General features: G+C 38.4%; 2 protein-coding genes across 5 annotated transcripts; both read right to left on the reverse strand.

The window, feature by feature from the left end:
- Nucleotides 1-558: 558 nt before the first annotated feature.
- On the reverse strand, nucleotides 559-13,313 carry LOC110835511 (trimeric intracellular cation channel type 1B.1). The gene is made up of 8 exons (XM_022075791.2): nucleotides 13,055-13,313; nucleotides 8,117-8,273; nucleotides 7,119-7,214; nucleotides 5,858-5,946; nucleotides 4,609-4,696; nucleotides 3,013-3,133; nucleotides 1,518-1,688; nucleotides 559-1,128 (listed from the first exon to the last, which is right to left on the reverse strand). Exons 1-7 carry the CDS (start codon nucleotides 13,173-13,175, stop codon nucleotides 1,533-1,535), a joined length of 828 nt encoding a protein of 275 aa, XP_021931483.1. The 5' UTR covers nucleotides 13,176-13,313; the 3' UTR covers nucleotides 559-1,128; nucleotides 1,518-1,532.
- Nucleotides 13,314-14,573: 1,260 nt separating this feature from the next.
- Nucleotides 14,574-20,292, reverse strand: LOC110835536 (KICSTOR complex protein ITFG2). Of its 4 annotated transcripts, none has more exons than XM_022075836.2 (6): nucleotides 19,933-20,292; nucleotides 19,449-19,726; nucleotides 18,773-18,961; nucleotides 17,286-17,523; nucleotides 16,246-16,376; nucleotides 14,574-14,694 (listed from the first exon to the last, which is right to left on the reverse strand). In XM_022075836.2, coding segments are annotated over exons 1-6 (1,197 nt in total). In that variant the 3' UTR covers nucleotides 14,574-14,693. The 4 variants fall into 4 exon arrangements, with proteins under 4 accessions (XP_021931528.2, XP_021931526.2, XP_021931527.2 ...); XM_022075834.2 differs by having other exon boundaries at nucleotides 16,207-16,376; XM_022075835.2 differs by lacking the exon at nucleotides 14,574-14,694 and adding an exon at nucleotides 14,836-16,100.
- Nucleotides 20,293-20,318: the final 26 nt, after the last annotated feature.

Here is a 20,318-nt window from a genome sequence, read left to right on the forward strand (position 1 = left end):
GTTCATCTCTATATAAAACAGCCTGTAGTAAGTGGCTAAAAATATGCATCATGATTTTCTTGTTCTGCACAGAGACATGTAAAAAGATCTTTCTGCCTGTTGAGGAGTCCAGATACAGCTATTCTAGCTGGCATAACAAATACATGTTACTAAAACCAGCCAGAAACATGTTTTTGTTTATAAGGTAACTCTGATACAGTTTTGCATGAGCTGGAATCGTGCATGGTTTGGTATGATACCTGGATGTCGAGTGTACTGGACAGAGTGAAGGAAATAAAATTAATTATATTATCTAATAAAATAGACTAAAGATGGCTGTCTTCTGGGTTGTTGTTCCATGTAGTCTGGTGGAAGTTTACCAACATTTCAGAGGTCCTTGCTGCCTCCATCATCAGGGCAGCGAGTCTCATCAACCTGATGATGGAGGCAGCAGGACCTCTGAAATGTTCATAAACTTCTATCAGACTACACGGCGCAACAACCCAGAAGACAGCCATCTTCGGACTCACAACCATGACAACCTGAAATCCTACAAACAGAATAAAGCTTTACATAATCTTCCAGTTATATAATGCCTTTGGTGATGTATTTTATTAGGAAATTTATAACTATAGATATTTCTACATAAATAGTGTTAATGTCATACATAATGGAAATCAATGTAAAACCATCTGTTCACATTAAAATTATAATTCACACGAAGCCTATGTGAACGTGCTGTGTATTTAAAATTACGATGTATCAGTTCATTCCATGGCTGAACTGCACCCACTGAGATCAGCTAATGTACAATGAAATGATAAATCATGTTAAAGTGTTATGTTACACACATACACACAGTGCAATACATTTTTGTGACTCAGACACAAGTAAAAATACATTTTACGTATGACATACACTATATATATGTAGATTACAACAGTACCATGAATAAAAAGGATGTATACAAAACGTTTTGTATAAATAACATTTAAAACAGTTTATGCATAACATACTTAGGAATTTCATTACTTCACAATGGTGTTTGAGTTTCAGATATCCCTCGATGTATTGTGTGCTCTGACATGCAACATTACGACTAGTTCTGTGTTCTGCTTGCTCCTCAATTCCACGGCATGAATGTTGAAGCTGTGCAAGGAAATAAAGATGGTGGAATGTTGCATAGTATTTTAACCAGTTTTATGTTTACAAGATCTCGCATTAATAGTACATCTGGAATATCGACATGCACTAGAATAGAACAAAAAATTACTATAGAAATATAGTAACAACCCCACATAGGACAGGAGAAAGAGCAAACAGTTGCTGAATTTTGAATTTGTAAAAACATTTATTCCTGTTATTCTACCTTGTATTTCTCTTATATGTATGATAAAGTCAGGGCCTTCACTGAGAAAAATCTAATGCACTCTGTACTGCATCTGACCAGAGCATACTTACCTAATCCAGATACAAACATTTGAATATATCATCCTATTCGGCATAAATCTTCCCTAAAATCTGTAAACTTAACATACCTTGAATAAGATATTTTAATCCTTTTTTTTTGCATCTGCTTTTTCGTCTTTGTTCCCACCACGACCAAGCAGCTTAGCCAGGGCATCCCAGATTCCTCCCAGGAATAGTGCGCAGAACAGGTTCTCAAATGGCACAAATGGATCGTGTATTCCCAATAGAAGTGAAGACAGCTGAAATTATGCAAAACATTTTCAGTCACTGATTTCTTCAGTCTGAGTTAAATCATTACAACACTGAAATTACAAGACATTGCATTCAAGTGGTTAGTATCCCTATTTTGTAATTGGGAGGTCCCAGGTTCACACTTCAGTGCAGAGAACAGCAATCTTGAGAGGTTGTTATGGCATTCTTTAGTTCTTCAGGTAAATGCTGGGATGGTGCCTTAAATTAGGTCATGACAGCATTCATATTTTTTCCAATTAATTATTCACTAATCATCCTATCATTTGGTTCTTTAAATTACCTGAGGTTCTGAAAGAATCGTAAAATAAACAGAATTAACATTGGAATTGTAAGATTTGAGGTTTTCACAGCAGTGAGTATGAAGATTTCTGTCTTCTGGGTTGTTGCGCTGTGTAGTCTGGTCGATGTTTACCTACGTTTCAGAGGTCATACTGCCTCCGTCATCATCGCCCTGATGATGGAGGCAGTATGACTTCTGAAACGTAGGTAAACATCGACCAGTCTACACAGCGCAACAACCCAGAAGACAGAAATCTTCAACATTGGAATTGTATATTTCATATTATTATGCAACCAACTCTCAATTATCCACCTTTTAACTCATGCACATGAATTAAACCTAGTACTGTAGGTTCTAGATGGAGCCATAAATCACCTAGCATTGAAAATACATTGATCATAAGCAGTTTAATTTGTGTTAAAGCTTATCTAAAGGAGCTTTCAACTGACAAAAATTTAAATCTCTGACTGCAACAATTTTTGAGCTATAGTGGTATTAATGTTACCCAACATATAAAAAGTATATATTCCTGTAATTTTAGATCAATGTGTCTTTGGAAGTATTACATCTAGGAGTATGGTGTTTAGTATAAACTAATTTCACTATTGGTCTAACAACTTAACTACATTCCAACAGATGTCTACTTATACTTTGAATACTATAAACTATCAACATTAATTTCATAGATTTTCATAGATGGTGCCCATCCATCACCTTGAAATGCATCTGATGCTGACAGGTAATGTGCAGAAATGTGCATACATGACCAATTAACAAGTATAAGATAAAGTGTATCTCAGGTACTGTTTGTGTATATTACTCCAGCATGGTTTCTGACCTTCCTGGTCTCAATTGCCTTTCATGAAAAAAGGAATCCACTTTGAGTGGGAGTGTGTGTGCATACAGCAGCATTCTGTTTATTCCTAACGATTCTTAAATATAGACTTTGTAGGACTTGATGAGTGTGAAAAAATCTGCCGTCCACAGGAGTCTAGTACCTTAGCACATATAAATAACTATCCATTACTCACCTTAAAATAGACGAAGAATATTACAATTCCAAAGTATACCAGAGCATGTGGTGCTGAGATAAGGTCAGTCTTCTTATCAAGGACAAATATAACAGATGCAACTATACAGGCTTTTGTTGGGCTGAAATAAAGATGTGTAGATAATGTAGTTACCTAACTAACTAACTAGATGGCTTACCGAACCCGAAGGTTCATCACCAAATTAACCAAAGCCCTCCACCGGACCCTGTCCTGGGCCAACAAAAGTCTATAAGCAGAGTACCAGCATCTGGTTACCTTCTAATGAAAGTTCTCACTTTATACTCTTTCTTTGGACTATAAAATATATGAATTTTATAAACTCTAGCTGATATCTGTCTGCAGTCTAGATACATACAATAACACATTGTAACCTGAATGGACATTACTTACATGGCAGGAAATTGGCAGGTTAAACAATGTTTAAATTATATACACTTTAAAGGTGGAGCTTCATAATTACTGTCCATATCATACTGAAATACTGTTACATTCCTGGAGCTTGGTAAAAATGGTCTAAGTCAGGCACAAAGTGTATTGACTTAAGCCCTTGTTATTGAGCACCAAAGATGTATTATCGGCCCTTCAATGCTGTTGTACATTTAAACCTTACCCACTAGTGAGGACAGAGAACAATCAGATATTAAAGCTTCAAATGAAACATTTCATTTCAACTGCAATAAATATGGAAGAATCTGCTCAATTTTCACATTACATTGATGTATATATACAGAGCACTCAGGGTAAGAAGAGTAGACACATTTGTAGAAATATTATTCTTTCCTTCCTGTAAAGCAAAGTCTTTCATCATGCTTCATTGTGAGTCAAAATCAATTTATAAAAAAATATATCTCACTCTTATCTCATGGTTACAAATACATGAAAATAGCATTGTCTGAAACACTGCTTCTAAAGCCCCAACAAAGTTCTTGTTTTTATTAACATACAGAAAACATGCAGACAGTCAATCACTGTTTTGGATCATATGTTTCTTTAATTTAGTTCAGAAAATCCTCCACCATACAAACAGGCTCTGATGGTAAGAAAAATAACTTTTTAAAAATATGTATAATGTAACATACATGCCAAAGGGAAATTAAAGTGAGATTTTACATACAAAAATTGAAAGCCCATAAATTCCTTTTTGATATAATACCACAAGAATTAATTTAAATTTAAAACAACAATTCAAAATATGAGTTGGGTCTTACTGCTGCACTACTCCCATTATAAATGTTGGATGTGAACACGTGAAAAATGGCTGATGTGCTATACATGTCAGACAGCACTGAAGGGTTAAACAAAAACAAAGAAAACAAGTATCATAAAATACAGCATAATTTGTATACAGTGGATTCCAGTTAATTGGGACACACTGGGACTAGAACATTTTAGCTCAATTATGCAAAGTTCCACAATGAGTTAAAAAGGTTTGTTCTTTAAGATTTGTCCCAAATAAACAGCTACCTCGATCAACCGATTGCCCAATTAACCGGAATCTACTGTATTTAAATTTGTGGATAGTAAGACAAATTAAGTGCCTACCCTCAAAAGATAGCATTTATGAACTGAACTTACAAACTTGGTTGCATGAATTCCATTGCTGTTGGTGTCCAAACCCCTCTGATTAATCGTTCAAAGAGCTTTGTAAAACCAGCACCATTACCTGTGAAATGAAACTGCTTTATTAGTGCATGAAATTGCAAAAAGAACACTGTGTAGGACCCAAGGCACTTCCTGTGGGCCAGCCACAGCCATATAAATGTCAAGTTCGATGGAAAGATTGCCATACCTGCACAGCAAAATATCTCCAGTACTGAATATAGGATAACAAATATTTAACAACTCTTTATACACAATTTAAATGTATTGTATCCTGACACAACTGGAGCTATTAAAATAAATGCCAATTATAAACAATTAATGTAATACCTGTTGAAGTTTTGGTGGAGAATCTGTAGTGGTAAAGAATACGACGGATTTTCACTTATCCTAAACACACACAACTGTCAAAATTTCAACAGAATTTATTAAAAACAGTGTGCTGACTTAAATCTTCCAGTAGTGTCTCTGACATTTTTGTTTAAATAAACTGCTTCTTAAACCAGGGCACAACAATAGTTCCTTTTTACTTGGCAGCGTATGACAGGTATGGACATTCCTATTACTGGCTGACTTCATTCGCATCTGATCAACTTTTACTACATAGTGGCCTTATATGCCAGTCTAACGGTCTGTTTCCCTAACATTCACTCCTTCAAGTGTCTATATGTACAAGTACTGTTCTTGGAAAATAATTTTACTCCTTTATAACAGGTTAAAAGTGCCTTAAATACATTGCATTGATTTTAACATTCTTTGCAAACATTTGAACTCGAATTCAACTCGCTTGTAGAAGAATATGGTTATGATTTTCTCCACCCATGTTATGACCCCCTGAATGATCACCTCTCTCTCTCTCTCTCGCTTTTTTTTTGCTACTTAAGTGACATAGACTAGAGAACAGCAGAAAGATTTTCTGGGGTGAAGACAAGTCCTGAGATTGAAATAAATGGCAACAGAAAAGCCACAAGCAATGAACATGGTAAGATACGAATGGTGTAAGGCGACATGTTAACTTCAAACCAATTGAAGAAAATGAAAAATGTTGAAAGATCAGGTTGATTAATCACAAAAATTAATCATAATATCTTTAATGTTTGCTTTATCAATAGACTTAGCATGAGACACCAGATTAATAGTGTTAATAGCAAAATAAACCTGTATAAAAATGTCTTAGAAAACTCTTTGTAAGGCACCCATACCAGCAGAAGGAGTTGCAACTTACCTTTCAGTGTTCCAATGAGAATCATAATTATATATGCATTAGGATATAACTTTGCTGCATGAGTTACACCATCATACACCTTTTTACATCTGTGAGAAAGAATAAATCACATAGTATATATACACAAACTGTACATCACACACAATGAAAATTGTACTATTGCACATAAAACTGTTCACCATACAGAAAAGTGGTACCTGATAGATGTTGAATGTTAAAGACCTCAGAATTGTTTACGTTACGCAGTTCCACACAGCCTATGGAAATCTAGTGCTATTGCAATGTATGATGTTCATCAACTGAGTAAGAGCTAGCTGCTGGTTTGACTACATACAGCCTTTGTAAAACTCACTGTAATGGAGTACAGTCATGTTCATAAATTAAGGTAATGAAATAAGGCATAGGCGGAAGGAACAGAGATCACAGTCAATCACGGGGAATATCGAAGTGCCGATTGTAAGTGTATAAAATATATTTTTTAAGTACCCTTTATTTTATTTATGTTATTTCAGAGCTTTAAACGTAATGCCATTATATTACACGTCAATGTTTTGGTGCTGGGAATGCATGTCATTGACTTGCCACTGATTTACATTATAAAAGAGTTCCAATTTACACCGATTCCAGTTACGCCGGTTCGTCCAGGAACGCATCCCCGGCGTAAATCGAGCCCTACCTGTATATACGCGTAACATACTGTTTGCCATAAATTTTATAGGACCTTCAGGATTAAAGAAAACTGACTAAACACATGCAGATATAAATTTGGTCCAAACCAGTCCACCACGAATACTACAAATATTACACTGCAAAGAGGACTTGTATTTTGCTGCACATTAACCATAATGGAAAGTGTAATAAATTGGGTATAAATGAGATGTACTTCCTTAATATTATTATGATTTTACTTCCATATTTTAAAATTTCTAAAATCGGAGTGCACCTTACATTTGATGGCTTCTAAGAATGAATAGAGATTTCTTTTTTAAACTTATTACTAAATCAAGCATGTGTCTCACAATTGAAGGAAATACAGTGTAAGAATATTTGTAAGGCAATCATCTGTACCTAAACATTTCGTATATATAGGTATTTTTAAATGTCAACATCTAGAAACACACTGCCAGTAAGAAGAGCTAACGCTCTCTGACTAGAAGCTGACCACTGCAAATGACATTAACACAGTTTTGTAAGTAGAAACAAAAGCTGTAACATAAATACCTGTATTTCTCGAACTTACAGGGAAATAGACTGCACTTACCTGTAAATTTCTTTCATTCCTGAGCACGCAATTTTGATTGGCAGAAATTTTGCTGCTTTGTAGCCAATGTCAAATGGAGTATAAAAGATGACATACCTGAAAACAGCACAGCACACATCATTGCATTATCTGAAAACCACTGAAACTCGTTCATAGGAAATGGTGTGAGATATCTGAACGAAAGCACCGCCAAGCAGAAACTATCAACTGCTTTGCTGCCAGTGAATCAAATAAGCCAATGAAGCAGCTACTATAAGCATCTGAAGATCTCTGCTGCAGAACGTTAACTACTGACACTCAAAAACTAAAACAGAAAATAAACACGACTGCAAAGCCGTAATCCATACCAGAATACACAGATTTTTTACACGCATTCCTTGCAGATTTTTAATTCTGAAAGCTCCTAGCTGAAATAGAAATAAATACCATATCATACATATTCTAAATAAGTGTTACAGTACATATCATCCACATGAGCACAGGCATTTAAGAACGTAAGCTTATTGTTTAAATATAAGAGTTATTCATTATCTCTTACCTACTTCACACCCACAAAACAAATTAGTGATTTGCAATCCACTGTACACACTTCTCGCTGTTATAACTAAAACGCGTCAGAACTGGTTCTTTTGTTTAGGCACATAAGTAACTAAGGACAAGAGAAAGGACTAAACTATAAAACTACATCATTACATTCTGAAGAATGGTCTGAGGTGTTAAATAGGTCAGTATCTCCTACTGACGTTGGCAGCAAGAGAGTCAGTATAGCTTACTCAGGCTAGTGTCAGAGGGTTAAACTAGTTCTTTAACAAATTGGCTGTAAAAAGAATGGATAAACAGAACTTGCTGATGATAAGGTGCAATGGTACTGAACTTTCATGTTCTGTTGGGACAGAATTATAATTTCCTACCCTTAAAAGACATGACAGCAACTGGAATCCTAAATTTGATGTTGATTTGTGAAACTATCATAATTATTGTAATAACTGGAACCTCACCACACGACGGTAGCAACGACCAACTGTTGCGTGTTCTTCAGTGGGGCAAGGACAGGCTCCCCGAGAAGGCCATTGCAGAGCATCCCTCCAGCAAACACCACAAGCATGGTGGAGAGCCAGCATGACATCGGATGTTTTCGGGAGAAGGCCTGTGCTCCTGCAACAGTGACCGGAGGTGTGACCACTGTCCGACATTCCTTCTCTATGATAAATGATGACCTACAAGATACAGTGCTGTGGACTGGAACAGGTTCGTTTGCTCAGACTGCTCCAGTCCATATGCGCGCATGTCGATCTCCAAGCCACCGACCAATGAAAAAGCTAAGGGAGGAATCTTACACAAATTGCAAGATGTCACAGCATATACATTTACAATAATATCATAATGTTATTACTTCAAGAATTTAAAGAGGACAAGCTGTATTTAACATTATCCTTGGGTACAGGGCAGTTATTTCCTGTCATTATGGAATATGACAGTTCATCACAGAAATCCTGCAAGTGGGCCATATTCTGAGCCAAATGAACCCAGTTTTGAAAATGTGTTTATCAAAAAAAAAGTGGACGATGTCTACAAAAATTAAAACTTATTACAATTTTATAATACTGATATATTTTAAGCATGCCCTGCTTCAAATTAGTGGAAATTACTAGCAAAGTAAATATTTAATGTAGTGTACAATTTCATGTTACTTGTATACAGTGCAGAAAGTACATATATAAATTTGAAATCACTTCTGATAATTTTTCAAACTCTGTTACTGATTACAATGCGTTTTGATTTTTTCTGAAAAACAAATCAATTTCAGATTTTGGCAGGTTTCTTTCTTTCTAATGTGTACCTTGCACTTAATATTGTAAAGGTTATAAAATCACGTAAGATGATGTGTGTGGAGCATATAGGATATAGGAAAAGAGAAATGCATTCAAAATTTAAATCAGAAAACTTCAATGGATGAGATCCCTTGGGAAACACTGGCATATACGGGAGAATAAATAATCGATATTAGAGACAGAATGTGAAGGTACGCACTCTACTCAATTGGCTCAGAAGAATCCGCAGGCGGGCTTTTGTGGATATGGTAACGAACGTTTGGGTTGCATAAAAGTTAGGAGTTTACTGACTAGATGAGCTAAAACAGATTTTCTAAAATATCCCACGCACGCTGTTAGCGCAATATTATCAGCAATTTTACAAATTATCACTCTGCTTCCCCCAAAACCAAAATTAATACTGCCTCCCCATCGCAATTAAGTGTATACGGAATCACATTTTATATGCTTACATTTCCATCTTGCTAAGAGATTCAAAGTCCATGGCCTAAGGGATTCACGCTTACTGTGAGCTACTGTGTTCGTTCAGTATCTCATCTGTCGGATCCTAATTCCAAGTAACAAAGGATTTATTATTTATTTAGAGTTCTGTCTGACGACAGGTCCATATGAACAGGATCCTTCCATCCTTTTCTCGGACTGGGACCTGTTCATATACGTTCTTGGCAGATGATCCAGAAGTGGTTTGCCATTGCCTTCTTCTGTGTGTGAATGGAGTAATTGTTGGGATGACACGGAGGAAAACTCCGTGTTGCCTAGACCACGGCCTTGCCCAACACAAGTTATAAATTCGGACGCCGCCGGGAATCGAACCCGAGACCCCAGGATTACAAGGCCAGCGTTCTAACCGCTAGACCACCGTTGCGGTTGAGTACTATGCCGCCTTAAAGCCCTTTTATAATCCTGTATAAAAATCGATTCTACGCGTCTCAAAATCATACATACATCACTTGCTTCAGTTGTTTCCTAAAGGTGACTGGAAATATTACATCACATGGAAACACGCTTCTCCGTCGCCGCTAGATCCGGCCCGGGGAGAGCATCAAAAATATCTCGAGACCGACTGCCTCGTCTGGCGAGCCCAGAAATAAAGACGGAGCAGTCGAGGAATGTACCTGCCTGCCACACACACGACACACGACCAACAGAACCGCAATTTGTAATTCTATTTCTGGTTTATTTAATTCCGCGTTCAACTGCTCACTTACAATTGTCGAATAATAGGCCGATTAGTGGATTATGAAATAGAAAGAATGTTGGACTAGCACAGATTTCGTTTCAGCAATAATTGGAATTCAAAGAACAATATACGACTTTTGCTAATCTCAAAACTTTGACGGTGCACAAAAACTATCGATATTTCGTGATGTCGATGCGAGGGGCCCCTGGGCGGTCTCTCCGCTAGGATTGCTCTGGTAATGAGATGGTTTAACCCCCGGCCCTCGGTTGGTTACAGCATGAAAACAGCTACTGGTCCATACTGCAATAGTACCCCTGGTGCGGCAACCTTTCCGCCTCACCTGCAATTCGTGCAGCCTAGGCACACTCCTGCAGCGTACTCGCTAATCCCCCGAAACAATAAATGCTACACCACAGGAATAAGAATTTGTAAAGCATGTGCCGATAATGTTACGCCGTACATTTTAACTCCGGTTATGAAGGCGATAATCGATCACGGCATTTGGCCGGAAACAGTTAATTCTATGATTTAATCCAACTGAGAGAATGCTGAGGGCAATTAGGCCAATGTCTGGTGTAAGATGTTGGTTGCAAGTAACATTTTCCTGGGCGATTCATAAATTCAAGGAACTTTTTATTACGAACTTTTCTTTGCACAATGTGAACCAACAGAGGGCCGAGCGAATTCTAGACTTAGCTTTCGGTTTGATGGCGATAAACTAATGAACCAGTGGAGCAGAGATCAATTTTATTTGTAATACCTACGAATCTTAATTAACCATTTCTTATGTTATGCACAGAAACGGGCCTCAAAATTCTCTCGCCATGGAGAGATTCCTTTTCGCGGCTGTGCCTGGACACACGACGCGGCAATGCCGACGAGCGGGATCACGGCCGTAACGATAATGAGAAAGTACGAGTATTCACGTGTAACTCAATACAGTCGTAAGATACCGTCTGTAGGCCATGAATCACAATGCATTCACATTTTTATACAGCAGCCAGAAAATATCTGTAACTTCTACCTTAGCGGAGAATATTTAACGGGAATGGGAAAGAGGTGTCTTCTGGGATGTTGCGCCGTGTGGTATTCTACATAAAGTCATAACCCAGTTGACCGCAATCCAGTAAATATTATAACTGTACTGGTACATAGAAAATTAAGATAACACAAATCAACTTAGAACACAACATATCCTGAGGGCAACACTACTTTGTTTCCAGTTAATATTTTCAGCCAGGCTAGTACGGCAAGCTCTAACTATGCCGCGCGTGCTATAAATCCCAGCAAAACTTTTCGCAGTAAGGAACACATAGGAACCATAACTAATACGTACCACCTCAAGTTCAGAATGGAACAGAATTAAAAAAAACAGACCGGGGAATACACCACCACAAGGTGTCATGGGGCGCCATACCCCAGCAACAGAATTGGTATGAATCAGGCAGGCAAGGTTATAAAGAAAAACGATATTAACAGAAAGCAAGGTCGATTGTTCCTTGTCGAGTTCAGTGCAATCTCTCATGCAGAAACACAACCAAATGGTTTGATTCATGGCGCAATTTAAATTTAAATATTTACAAAATGTACACACTTTTCCTTCCCTCCGCCGTCCGACCAGATTTTTAAATAGCTAGCGCCGTCATTTTGTGTGGCCACAGGTACACTTCATCTTGATAGTTGTTTCATTTAACGAAAATTTCCAACTGCATAAGTAACACTGTATCGAAAAATAGGTTGAGTATCACTACTGAATTTTTGAGGAGACAAAATGACGCGGCAGTGGGCAACCTTGCCTTCCGGTCACATTTAATTACTGAATACGAAATAAGAATATAACCTAAACACCGCATCGATATATCGATACATGAGCCGGGATGGCTCAGTCAGTATAGTGACTAGCTACGGACTGGACGACCGGGGTTCGATCCCCGACGGGGGCAGAGAATTTTTTTTTTCCCTCTAGCCTCTGCGTCCAGACCGGCTCTGGGGCCCACCCAGCCTCCTATCCAATGGGCACCGGGGTCCTTCTCCGGGGATAAAGCCGGCCGGGGCGTGATTCTAACCACTCACCCCATCTAGTGCCGAGGTCAAGAAAGAGAGGAGCTATACCTCCACTCCCCCCCCCCCCCCCGAAACGACCTACATGGCGTGTAGCGGGAAGGCTTTTCTTTACTTTACTTTTATATACATATAGTAATTCGGTAGTCATGGGGAAAATATAAAGACACTCAAAGCACAGCGCTAAACCCAAACACATAATAAAATTGTGTATTTTAATACGCAAATGTTACTTTATTAACCAACGTACCATGTATTAGATTAAAAATATAACCGATAAAGAAATAAGCCATAGTTTTCTTTTTAGTACATGACCAAAAAGGATCAATAAAGGGGTGTTTCATGCATGATTGATCCGTTTGGCGCAACCGTGCGTGACAACCAGGTTGGCGTTACATGACAAGTGGAGTTTGATCGATCAGGAAACCTAAGCGAATGTTACTCCAGATTTAACTAAAACATATTTGCCACCAAAATCTTGGGTGTGATGGGAATGAATTTCCCTAAACACATAACAATAACATCAAGCCCCGTTCGATCATAAATTCTTTCTAGAACAGTGCGAAAAAAGTTATTTGGTAAAATAAAAATAACTAATAAATCTTAATGCATGTGAAATAGCTTTCACATTTAAAGAGTGAAAGTTTGAAAAACTTCTTACACTAAAAAAACACCTTTCCTATAAACCTGCATGGCCTGGTGCTAAAGAATTTGGGTAAAATTTTAATATCAGTTTTGCACACGCATTAATTAGTTCAATAATTCACACTGCACTCAGTAATGCTTGAAATGGCTGAAACTGACGCAACCCTTTCTCTGCAGCTTCCCAGAGGATCGCGGACCATCGAGACACATTCACTTACCTGGTCCCAAATCTTCACGAACGTGTAGAGCACACAGGACTGAATGAGCGATGTCAAAATATGGGTACATTTTCAACTTGACCACCTGGTTGGCTAGGTCAAGGAATGCTTCCGGATCCATGTTTATTCTGTCGTGTTAATTGTTTTGTTTTATGTGGATCACTTTTTACCCCTATCCCCCAAAACACTACAGAAAACCGGAAAGCTCCCGACCTTCCTCCCGCTCAGCTGGGCTCTGCAGGCCATAGATAGCAGCAGGCAGCTCACTGTAGTTCTAAACTTTAGCACAAGAGGCACTAGCATTATAGCTTACGTTACAAAGACTGCTACTAGAGGCAGCACCATATAGTTATACTTACCATAGATTAATACGAACATACACTGTTACTGTTCTCAGAATTGGTATTATCTGTGGTTACAACCTTGGTACCGGAAGGGGAAGGGATAGCTCACAAGGCATATTACTCCCTTCCTGCCCAGCAATCGTCCATGCTCGCCACTGTGACGCAGCACAAGCTTTAAGATACTTTGCGACCATTAGAAAAGCGTACTAGGGTACTAAAAATGTATTTACGAGTGATGCATAGAAAAACCGAACAGGTACCCAATTTGAATAGTAACATAGAGTTTTAATTTTACCAACAGTCCCAGAAGATATTATCCTTGGTTTTTCCATTAACATAAAAGTAGTATGGCAAATTCACATAGCCATGATGGTGTAAGGCAAAGGAGCCTTATACCTGAGAGAAGATACTTTCTTTTGAATGATCAATGTGGATTTCAATGCCACAGATCCACTCTTGGCCTGGATTACCGCAACCACATTTCATTTGTCCTATGCTGACAGATGACTGTATTCTTCAACCAGGAGGTGTTTGACTATTTGCCCAATACAATATCCTGCAAATCCTCCAATGCTGGGATCACTCTTTCCTGGACTGTAATTTCTGTGTTCATCTCAACAAAGTTTAATTCACCCATCGTCCTAAAAAAAATGGAGCAACACAGGGACCAATTTTAAGCATGAAATTTTTCTATTTGGCTTCAATGGGACAGATACCTTGGTTAACTCATCTTAAGATCACTGTATGATAACAATTTCACCAGTTTCTATGGACCTCGGAGCACTGACACCAATCAATGTCAGCACGGTTTTATCAGAAGATTTTTGCTTATTTATTTTCAAAGAGCTACTTTTAGTGGGCATATTATACTTAAGGGAACGTGAAGGTAAACTTTGTAAGACTTGAGGTTCTCACAGCGGTGAGTATGAAGATTTCTGTCTTCTGGGTTATTGCGCTGTGTAGTCTGGTCGATGTTAACCAACGTTTCAGAGGTCATACTGCCTCCGTCATCAGGGCGATGAATATGCCAATAGGGTGTGAGGAGTTGGATTTATAGGCAGGGAAGTGAAAGGTTTAGCCTGCCCCGAGCCAATGGGAGCAGGTATGGGAGTGGACCAATGGTAGCACGTGGGCGAGAGTGGGAGAGGGAAAGAAAGTAGAGAGAGAAAGGTGAGTTTAGTTGTATGGAAGGTAAACTTTATTTCCATATGGAGGTGAGTAGTCAATTTCACACTCTGGTTGCTGAAGAGTCTTCAGTTTCTGCTGGAGAGGAGACTATGTGGACCAACTGATATTCTGGACATGAAGATAAAACCTCTCAATGTCCCTGCTGGTAAGTGCACCCCTAGCCATCTCAACACTTTCCTGCCTCTAATCTTGTTACAGTAACTCTAAAACATTTTCCCCTTTCCCATAAAGAGATGGTTTGAAATGCAATTCAAGAACATATTCTTGTTTATTTCTTACTATCATGCTGAAAAACATTTCCACTGAAATCTAATATCACTATATATACCAAAGCATTCGTAAAACTAATTCAATTCACTAAATGTTTGCAAAACACAGTAATCAGTGTCTTTTACTATTTACACACTGCTAAATAGTTTGGTTGCAAAATTATTTCATTCTGTATTCTTGTAAAGGATATCCATGGATTTTTCAACCAAATCAGTACAATAATCTCCCACAGGACAGTTTCTTAATATACCATATACAGAATGGTAAAATTTTCCTGCCATATAATAAAATTTGGAGAGGCAGGAAATCAATGCTTGCCGTTAAGTTTACTCGTCTTGTTAACCTTTTTAACATCTGACATTTACAGATGATATGTAGGATAACTGTGTTCCTCACTGTAATTTAAGGTTAACATATGATACAAGTTAGTAACTTATAATGCAAATAATATCTGAATGTACAGAGCTTATACAGTACAACCCCTCTATAATGCGGTTCGCTATACCGCGGGTACCTCATGTCCCCTATAGTGCAGCAAAAAGGAAAAAAAGTGCATCAATTATCCTTCACACAGAACTCAAGATTCATTTCTAAACATGTACCGTTACATTACCTACGAGGTAGCTATAATTTTTGTGCATACTGTACTTTTATTCAGAAGCCTTTATTTATATACTGTATGTTGTACTATGACTCATAACGTAGGGAAGTGTACTGAACTAATTAGGCTTAACAGACCTACTATAAACAGAACGTTTATTTTACAATAGCCATCGTTTTGGGTAGTTCTTGGAAATAGTTGGCAAAAATAGTTTATTTTAAAATAAATTTCCAGTTGTACAGGATATGACCACGTTCAGTTACCCATTGTCATTCACAGCTATCGTGTCATGCAGTTTTATGTCTCGTGTAATTTTATTGCGATCTAACGAGTGTGCTAAAAGCATTTTTTTTTCTTTTAATTTCTTTACGTACATTTTGTCCTGTATTTTTGTTTACCGGTAGATTAAAGTGACTTGTACTTTTCAACTGCTTTCATTGCTACTTTTTGTCCAGTGCACGTTAACGAATTAGTCACAAATGGCAACAAAAAGAAAAATTAGACATTATCGACAAAGTGAAACGGTTGTTCGAAGGCTAGTTTATTTCGGGAATTCTTCGATGCACTCCCGTAATAACGCGGGTTTACCCCTGTCCCCCATGACCCGCGTTATAGCGGTGTTGTACTGCATATCCCTCCTCACCTGAGAAACAGAACAAACAAGAAACGGAAAAGCGAAAAATAACTACAGTAACAAAAACTGACTTACGAAGTTAACAAAAGAGTTCATTAATTTTCCAAAGTGTTACCAAAATTCAATGTCAGAGTAGAGGTAATGGTAGTATTACCACCGGCCATACAGACACCATTCCATCAGCAGCCGTGCCTGCTTTGGATTCTCCTCGATTAAGGCAGGCTGTTCTGGAATGAAACGCTTGGCCCTCAAGCTTGGTAGCTGCACATCGTAATACACATAGATCTGAAACAATAGAAATCTTAAATGATGCTACTTAGTGTGATGGTAACAAAAGGGAAGTGGTTTTGTTAGACAGCATGAGATAAATTATACTTTAATACAATCAAACACTGTTAAAATTCTTAAGGGCCTTTGAGAAACAAGATTAAAGAGGCACAATCTTTGGGGTACACTGGAATTCCAAAAGATTTTCTTCAAAACATCATGGATGATGTTGACAACAGCAGGCTGCCTGGTAAACACAACCTAAAGAATTGTACACTTATCAAAAATAATGAAAAATTTAACAATGGCATACAACAGCTGTGCTGTGATGTAATGAGGTCATCGTTGAGCCACCAATGACCTTCGTTTCCACCACTGCAACAATAGACCAATTGCCTCCATCATCAGGGCCCTGATGATGGAGGCAGCAAGGGCTTGTGAAACGACGGTAAACTTCTACCAGACTACATGGCACAACAACCTGGAAGACAGCCATCTTCAGGTTCTAAAACTCATACATAAGGGGTATAATGTGTCTCTTAAAGCCTCTCCTATATCCTCACCTTGCTTTGTGAACTGTAAATCAGCATCCAAGATATTTGTGTGTATGAATGTTGAGTGCTGCTGACTGCTGATTATGATAAGTTTTATTTTCTTGTTAAATGGCCAAAGATGGACAACTACGTTCAGGTTGGTAAAGCCTCAGAGTTGACTAGTGTTTGGATTGTGGTTCCTCTATGAATGTTACAAGTTTCCTATTCTAAATATATCCATTAAATACTCTACCGGCTCTTAAAATAAAAAAATTGTGCACTTTTAACACAAGTGCTACACAAAACATGGGCAAGATTGGCTGTCAGCTCAATCAATTCACTAGAAGCGAGTGTTAAATTCACAGCCATTTAGGAATACCAGTGTGACTGTTACCTTATTGGTGAATGTAGTGTACACAAGACAAGGAACAGGCGGCTGGCCAGGCTGGAGGGTGTAGTATCCAGAACAGAAGCTCACCACCGACTCCTCCAGCTGAAAACGCACACTGCACTTCTCTTGGTCTAGGATGTATGTTTGTCCATCCCACGAACATGCCACAATCTCATCTCGACCATCTCCTGTCATGTCCAGCTTTGTAAGTGCAAACAGCTGATGGTCTACCTGAATTGACCTGAACAAAGAAATGACAGTTACTTGTCTCTGTTCATGGTTTATAGTAGTAATATTTTATCAAATTATATGTTATGTATATATGTCCCAGTCCGAGAAAAGGATGGAAAGATCCTGTTCATATGGACCTGTCGTCACACAGAACACTAAATAATAATAAGATGAGGTGGTCTAGCGGTTAGAACGCTGGCCTTGTAATCCTGGGGTCTCGGGTTCGATTCCCGGCGGTGCCCAAATTTATAACTTGTGTTGGGCAAGGCCGTGGTCTAGGCAACACGGAGTTTTCCTCCGTGGCATCCCAACAATTACTCCATTCACACACAGAAGAAGGCAATGGCAAACCACTTCTGGATCATCTGCCAAGAACGTATATGAACAGGTCCCAGTCCGAGAAAAGGATGGAAGGATCCTGTTCATATGGACCTGTCGTCACACAGAACACTAAATAATAATAAGATGAGGTGGTCTAGCGGTTAGAACGCTGGCCTTGTAATCCTGGGGTCTCGGGTTCGATTCCCGGCGGTGCCCAAATTTATAACTTGTGTTGGGCAAGGCCGTGGTCTAGGCAACACGGAGTTTTCCTCCGTGGCATCCCAACAATTACTCCATTCACACACAGAAGAAGGCAATGGCAAACCACTTCTGGATCATCTGCCAAGAACGTATATGAACAGGTCCCAGTCCGAGAAAAGGATGGAAGGATCCTGTTCATATGGACCTGTCGCCAGACAGAACACTAAATAAATAAATAAATGGTGCAACCCAGAAGACAGCTACCTATGTTCTTTATTCTCTCCATTACTTCTTTGGATATATGTTCCCACATCAATGTTTCCAAATTTACTGTATGTTCAGGTTTTCATTCTTGGTTGTGCTCTGTTACCAACTGCCTCATGGCAAATGCCCAAATAATGTTAACATTTACTACGGACTATTCTTTGAATTGTTCTTCTGTAATGGCATGGTTTAGATGGAAGAACATGCAGGAAAAGAAATTGGGGGGGGGGGGGGGGGGAGAAATTATGATAGGCTGGACAAACGAAAGGAATAAGAGATGTTACAGGTATGAAAGTGATAAAGAAAAAGAAAAAAAGGGGGCAACAATTAAGATGTAAAAGAAATTCCCTGTTGAATTTAAATTCTTTTAACACCAGTATCAAAAATTTTATAGGGAGTTGCTGAGGTCACAGCATTTAGCCATTAACATTAAAATGTACAAGAACCAATAGCATTGTGGCTATTTGACATACCACAGAACAGTTTCATCCTGCACCAGCAAGAGTGTTCCATCCAGAGTTGCTACTGCATATCGTGACGACACAGACGAATCTTTCTCTCTTGTCTTGATACCACCCTGGATTTGTGTTGATACGTTTGAGTTGCGCATCCTGGAGCAGGATAGTGGATGGTACTCTAGAAATGTAGTTGCCAAGACCTCACTGTAAGGTAAAACAAAAAATCACAATGCAATGCTATGTGATGAAAATAAGAAAAGCTCACAATTAAAAGGAAATTTTATCAACATGAGCAGTTAAAATATTCTGAAGTAATTTGATTCAACAGCAATGATGTTCATACAAGGAGTTGAGACTTCAGGTTCACATGGCAGCAAATACTAAGAACACAGTCTTCCGGGATGTTGTGCTATGCGGTCTGGTAGAAGTTTACCAATGTCTGAGAGTGACAGAACCAAAAATTTTAGTAAAATTCAAGTAGCAGAAATTAAATTTTGAAGAAATGTCAAAGGGTATAACAAATTAAATACATTGAACAATGAAAATTTATTAAAAGAACTGAATATTTAAAGTAAATGATTGAAAGACCTTAACAGGACATGTAATGATGGACTCCAAAATCATTTAAAAGATAACCATGAAGTAATAAGAGGCTTTGAGAGCAGTCTGCAGTATCAGAACAAGTGCTTACCTGTCTACTGTGCCTGCTTCTTCATTTGTGTGACAGCGAATTTTCATCAATGTACCCCCAGGCTGAGCTATTAACAGACATGGTGTACCATCGGGTAAATGGTTCAGCGTCACAGTTCCAATCTGGTTTGCACATTCCCATTTGTGTAGACCAATCAGTTTCCCTGAACCAGGCTGATTTGAGTCGGCAACCCAACGATATGACCGCACGACACGGTCTGTTAATCCCATTACTAACTCTGTATATCCATCCCCATCTATGTCTCCCAAAAGTACTACCTGTAACAAAGTTATACATATGATGACTAATTACAATAAATAGACAGCATTACCAAAGCATAACTGAGAACTTTTAATCCAGTGCTGGTAATACAAATGTATGATGAGAAAATTGTATCATGATATGCCATCACCAGAATCAACAAACCAGTGATGGACTCTGTAACTTAACTGACAAGTTAGCTTCCAATGTTACTGAACCTTACCTTGGTATTGGCTGGAATTCTTTGAACATGAACAGATTCTAATTTCCCTTTCTTCCGATCCACAGCATCATCTTGCTTTGCTTTGAACAGTATGTGACACCATCCGTCACCACCCACAACTACTAGAGCATTGCTACCAATATTGAATATGTCACCAATACCTAAAGCAGTTATCATCCCTAAACCTGTTATTTTCTGCCACAACCGGTCACTTTTAAAGATCGCAAGTTCACCACTCATGTTTCCAACAACAAGTTCATTGTTACCATCATTATCCACATCATCCACAGAAAGAGCATTTGGGAAAACGGTTCCATTCAGATCGAATTCAAACCTCTTCACAAAACAAACTGAACGCATATTTCTATTATAAGTTAAATATGCAA

This window comes from Zootermopsis nevadensis, unplaced genomic scaffold, assembly GCF_977971745.1.
Source record: "Zootermopsis nevadensis isolate Lab colony 2312 unplaced genomic scaffold, Znev_1.0 Znev_ptg000007l, whole genome shotgun sequence".
NCBI lineage: Eukaryota > Metazoa > Arthropoda > Insecta > Blattodea > Termopsidae > Zootermopsis > Zootermopsis nevadensis.

What these genes read in the sequence shown, in the direction of transcription:
- LOC110835511 (XM_022075791.2), bottom strand. Translation starts at nt 13,175, where the DNA reads ATGGATCCGGAAGCATTCCTTGACCTAGCCAACCAGGTGGTCAAGTTG. An exon ending in TCTCATTGGAACACTGAAAG is followed by an intron (nt 4,697 to 5,857) that starts GTAAGTTGCAAC and finishes TTCATTTCACAG; the next exon opens with GTAATGGTGCTGGTTTTACA. An exon ending in GAATTCATGCAACCAAGTTT is followed by an intron (nt 3,134 to 4,608) that starts GTAAGTTCAGTT and finishes TCTTTATTTCAG; the next exon opens with CCCAACAAAAGCCTGTATAG.
- LOC110835536 (XM_022075834.2), bottom strand. Translation starts at nt 20,292, where the DNA reads ATGCGTTCAGTTTGTTTTGTGAAGAGGTTTGAATTCGATCTGAATGGA. An exon ending in GAATTCCAGCCAATACCAAG is followed by an intron (nt 19,727 to 19,932) that starts GTAAGGTTCAGT and finishes ACTTTGTTACAG; the next exon opens with GTAGTACTTTTGGGAGACAT. An exon ending in GAAGCAGGCACAGTAGACAG is followed by an intron (nt 18,962 to 19,448) that starts GTAAGCACTTGT and finishes TTTACCTTACAG; the next exon opens with TGAGGTCTTGGCAACTACAT.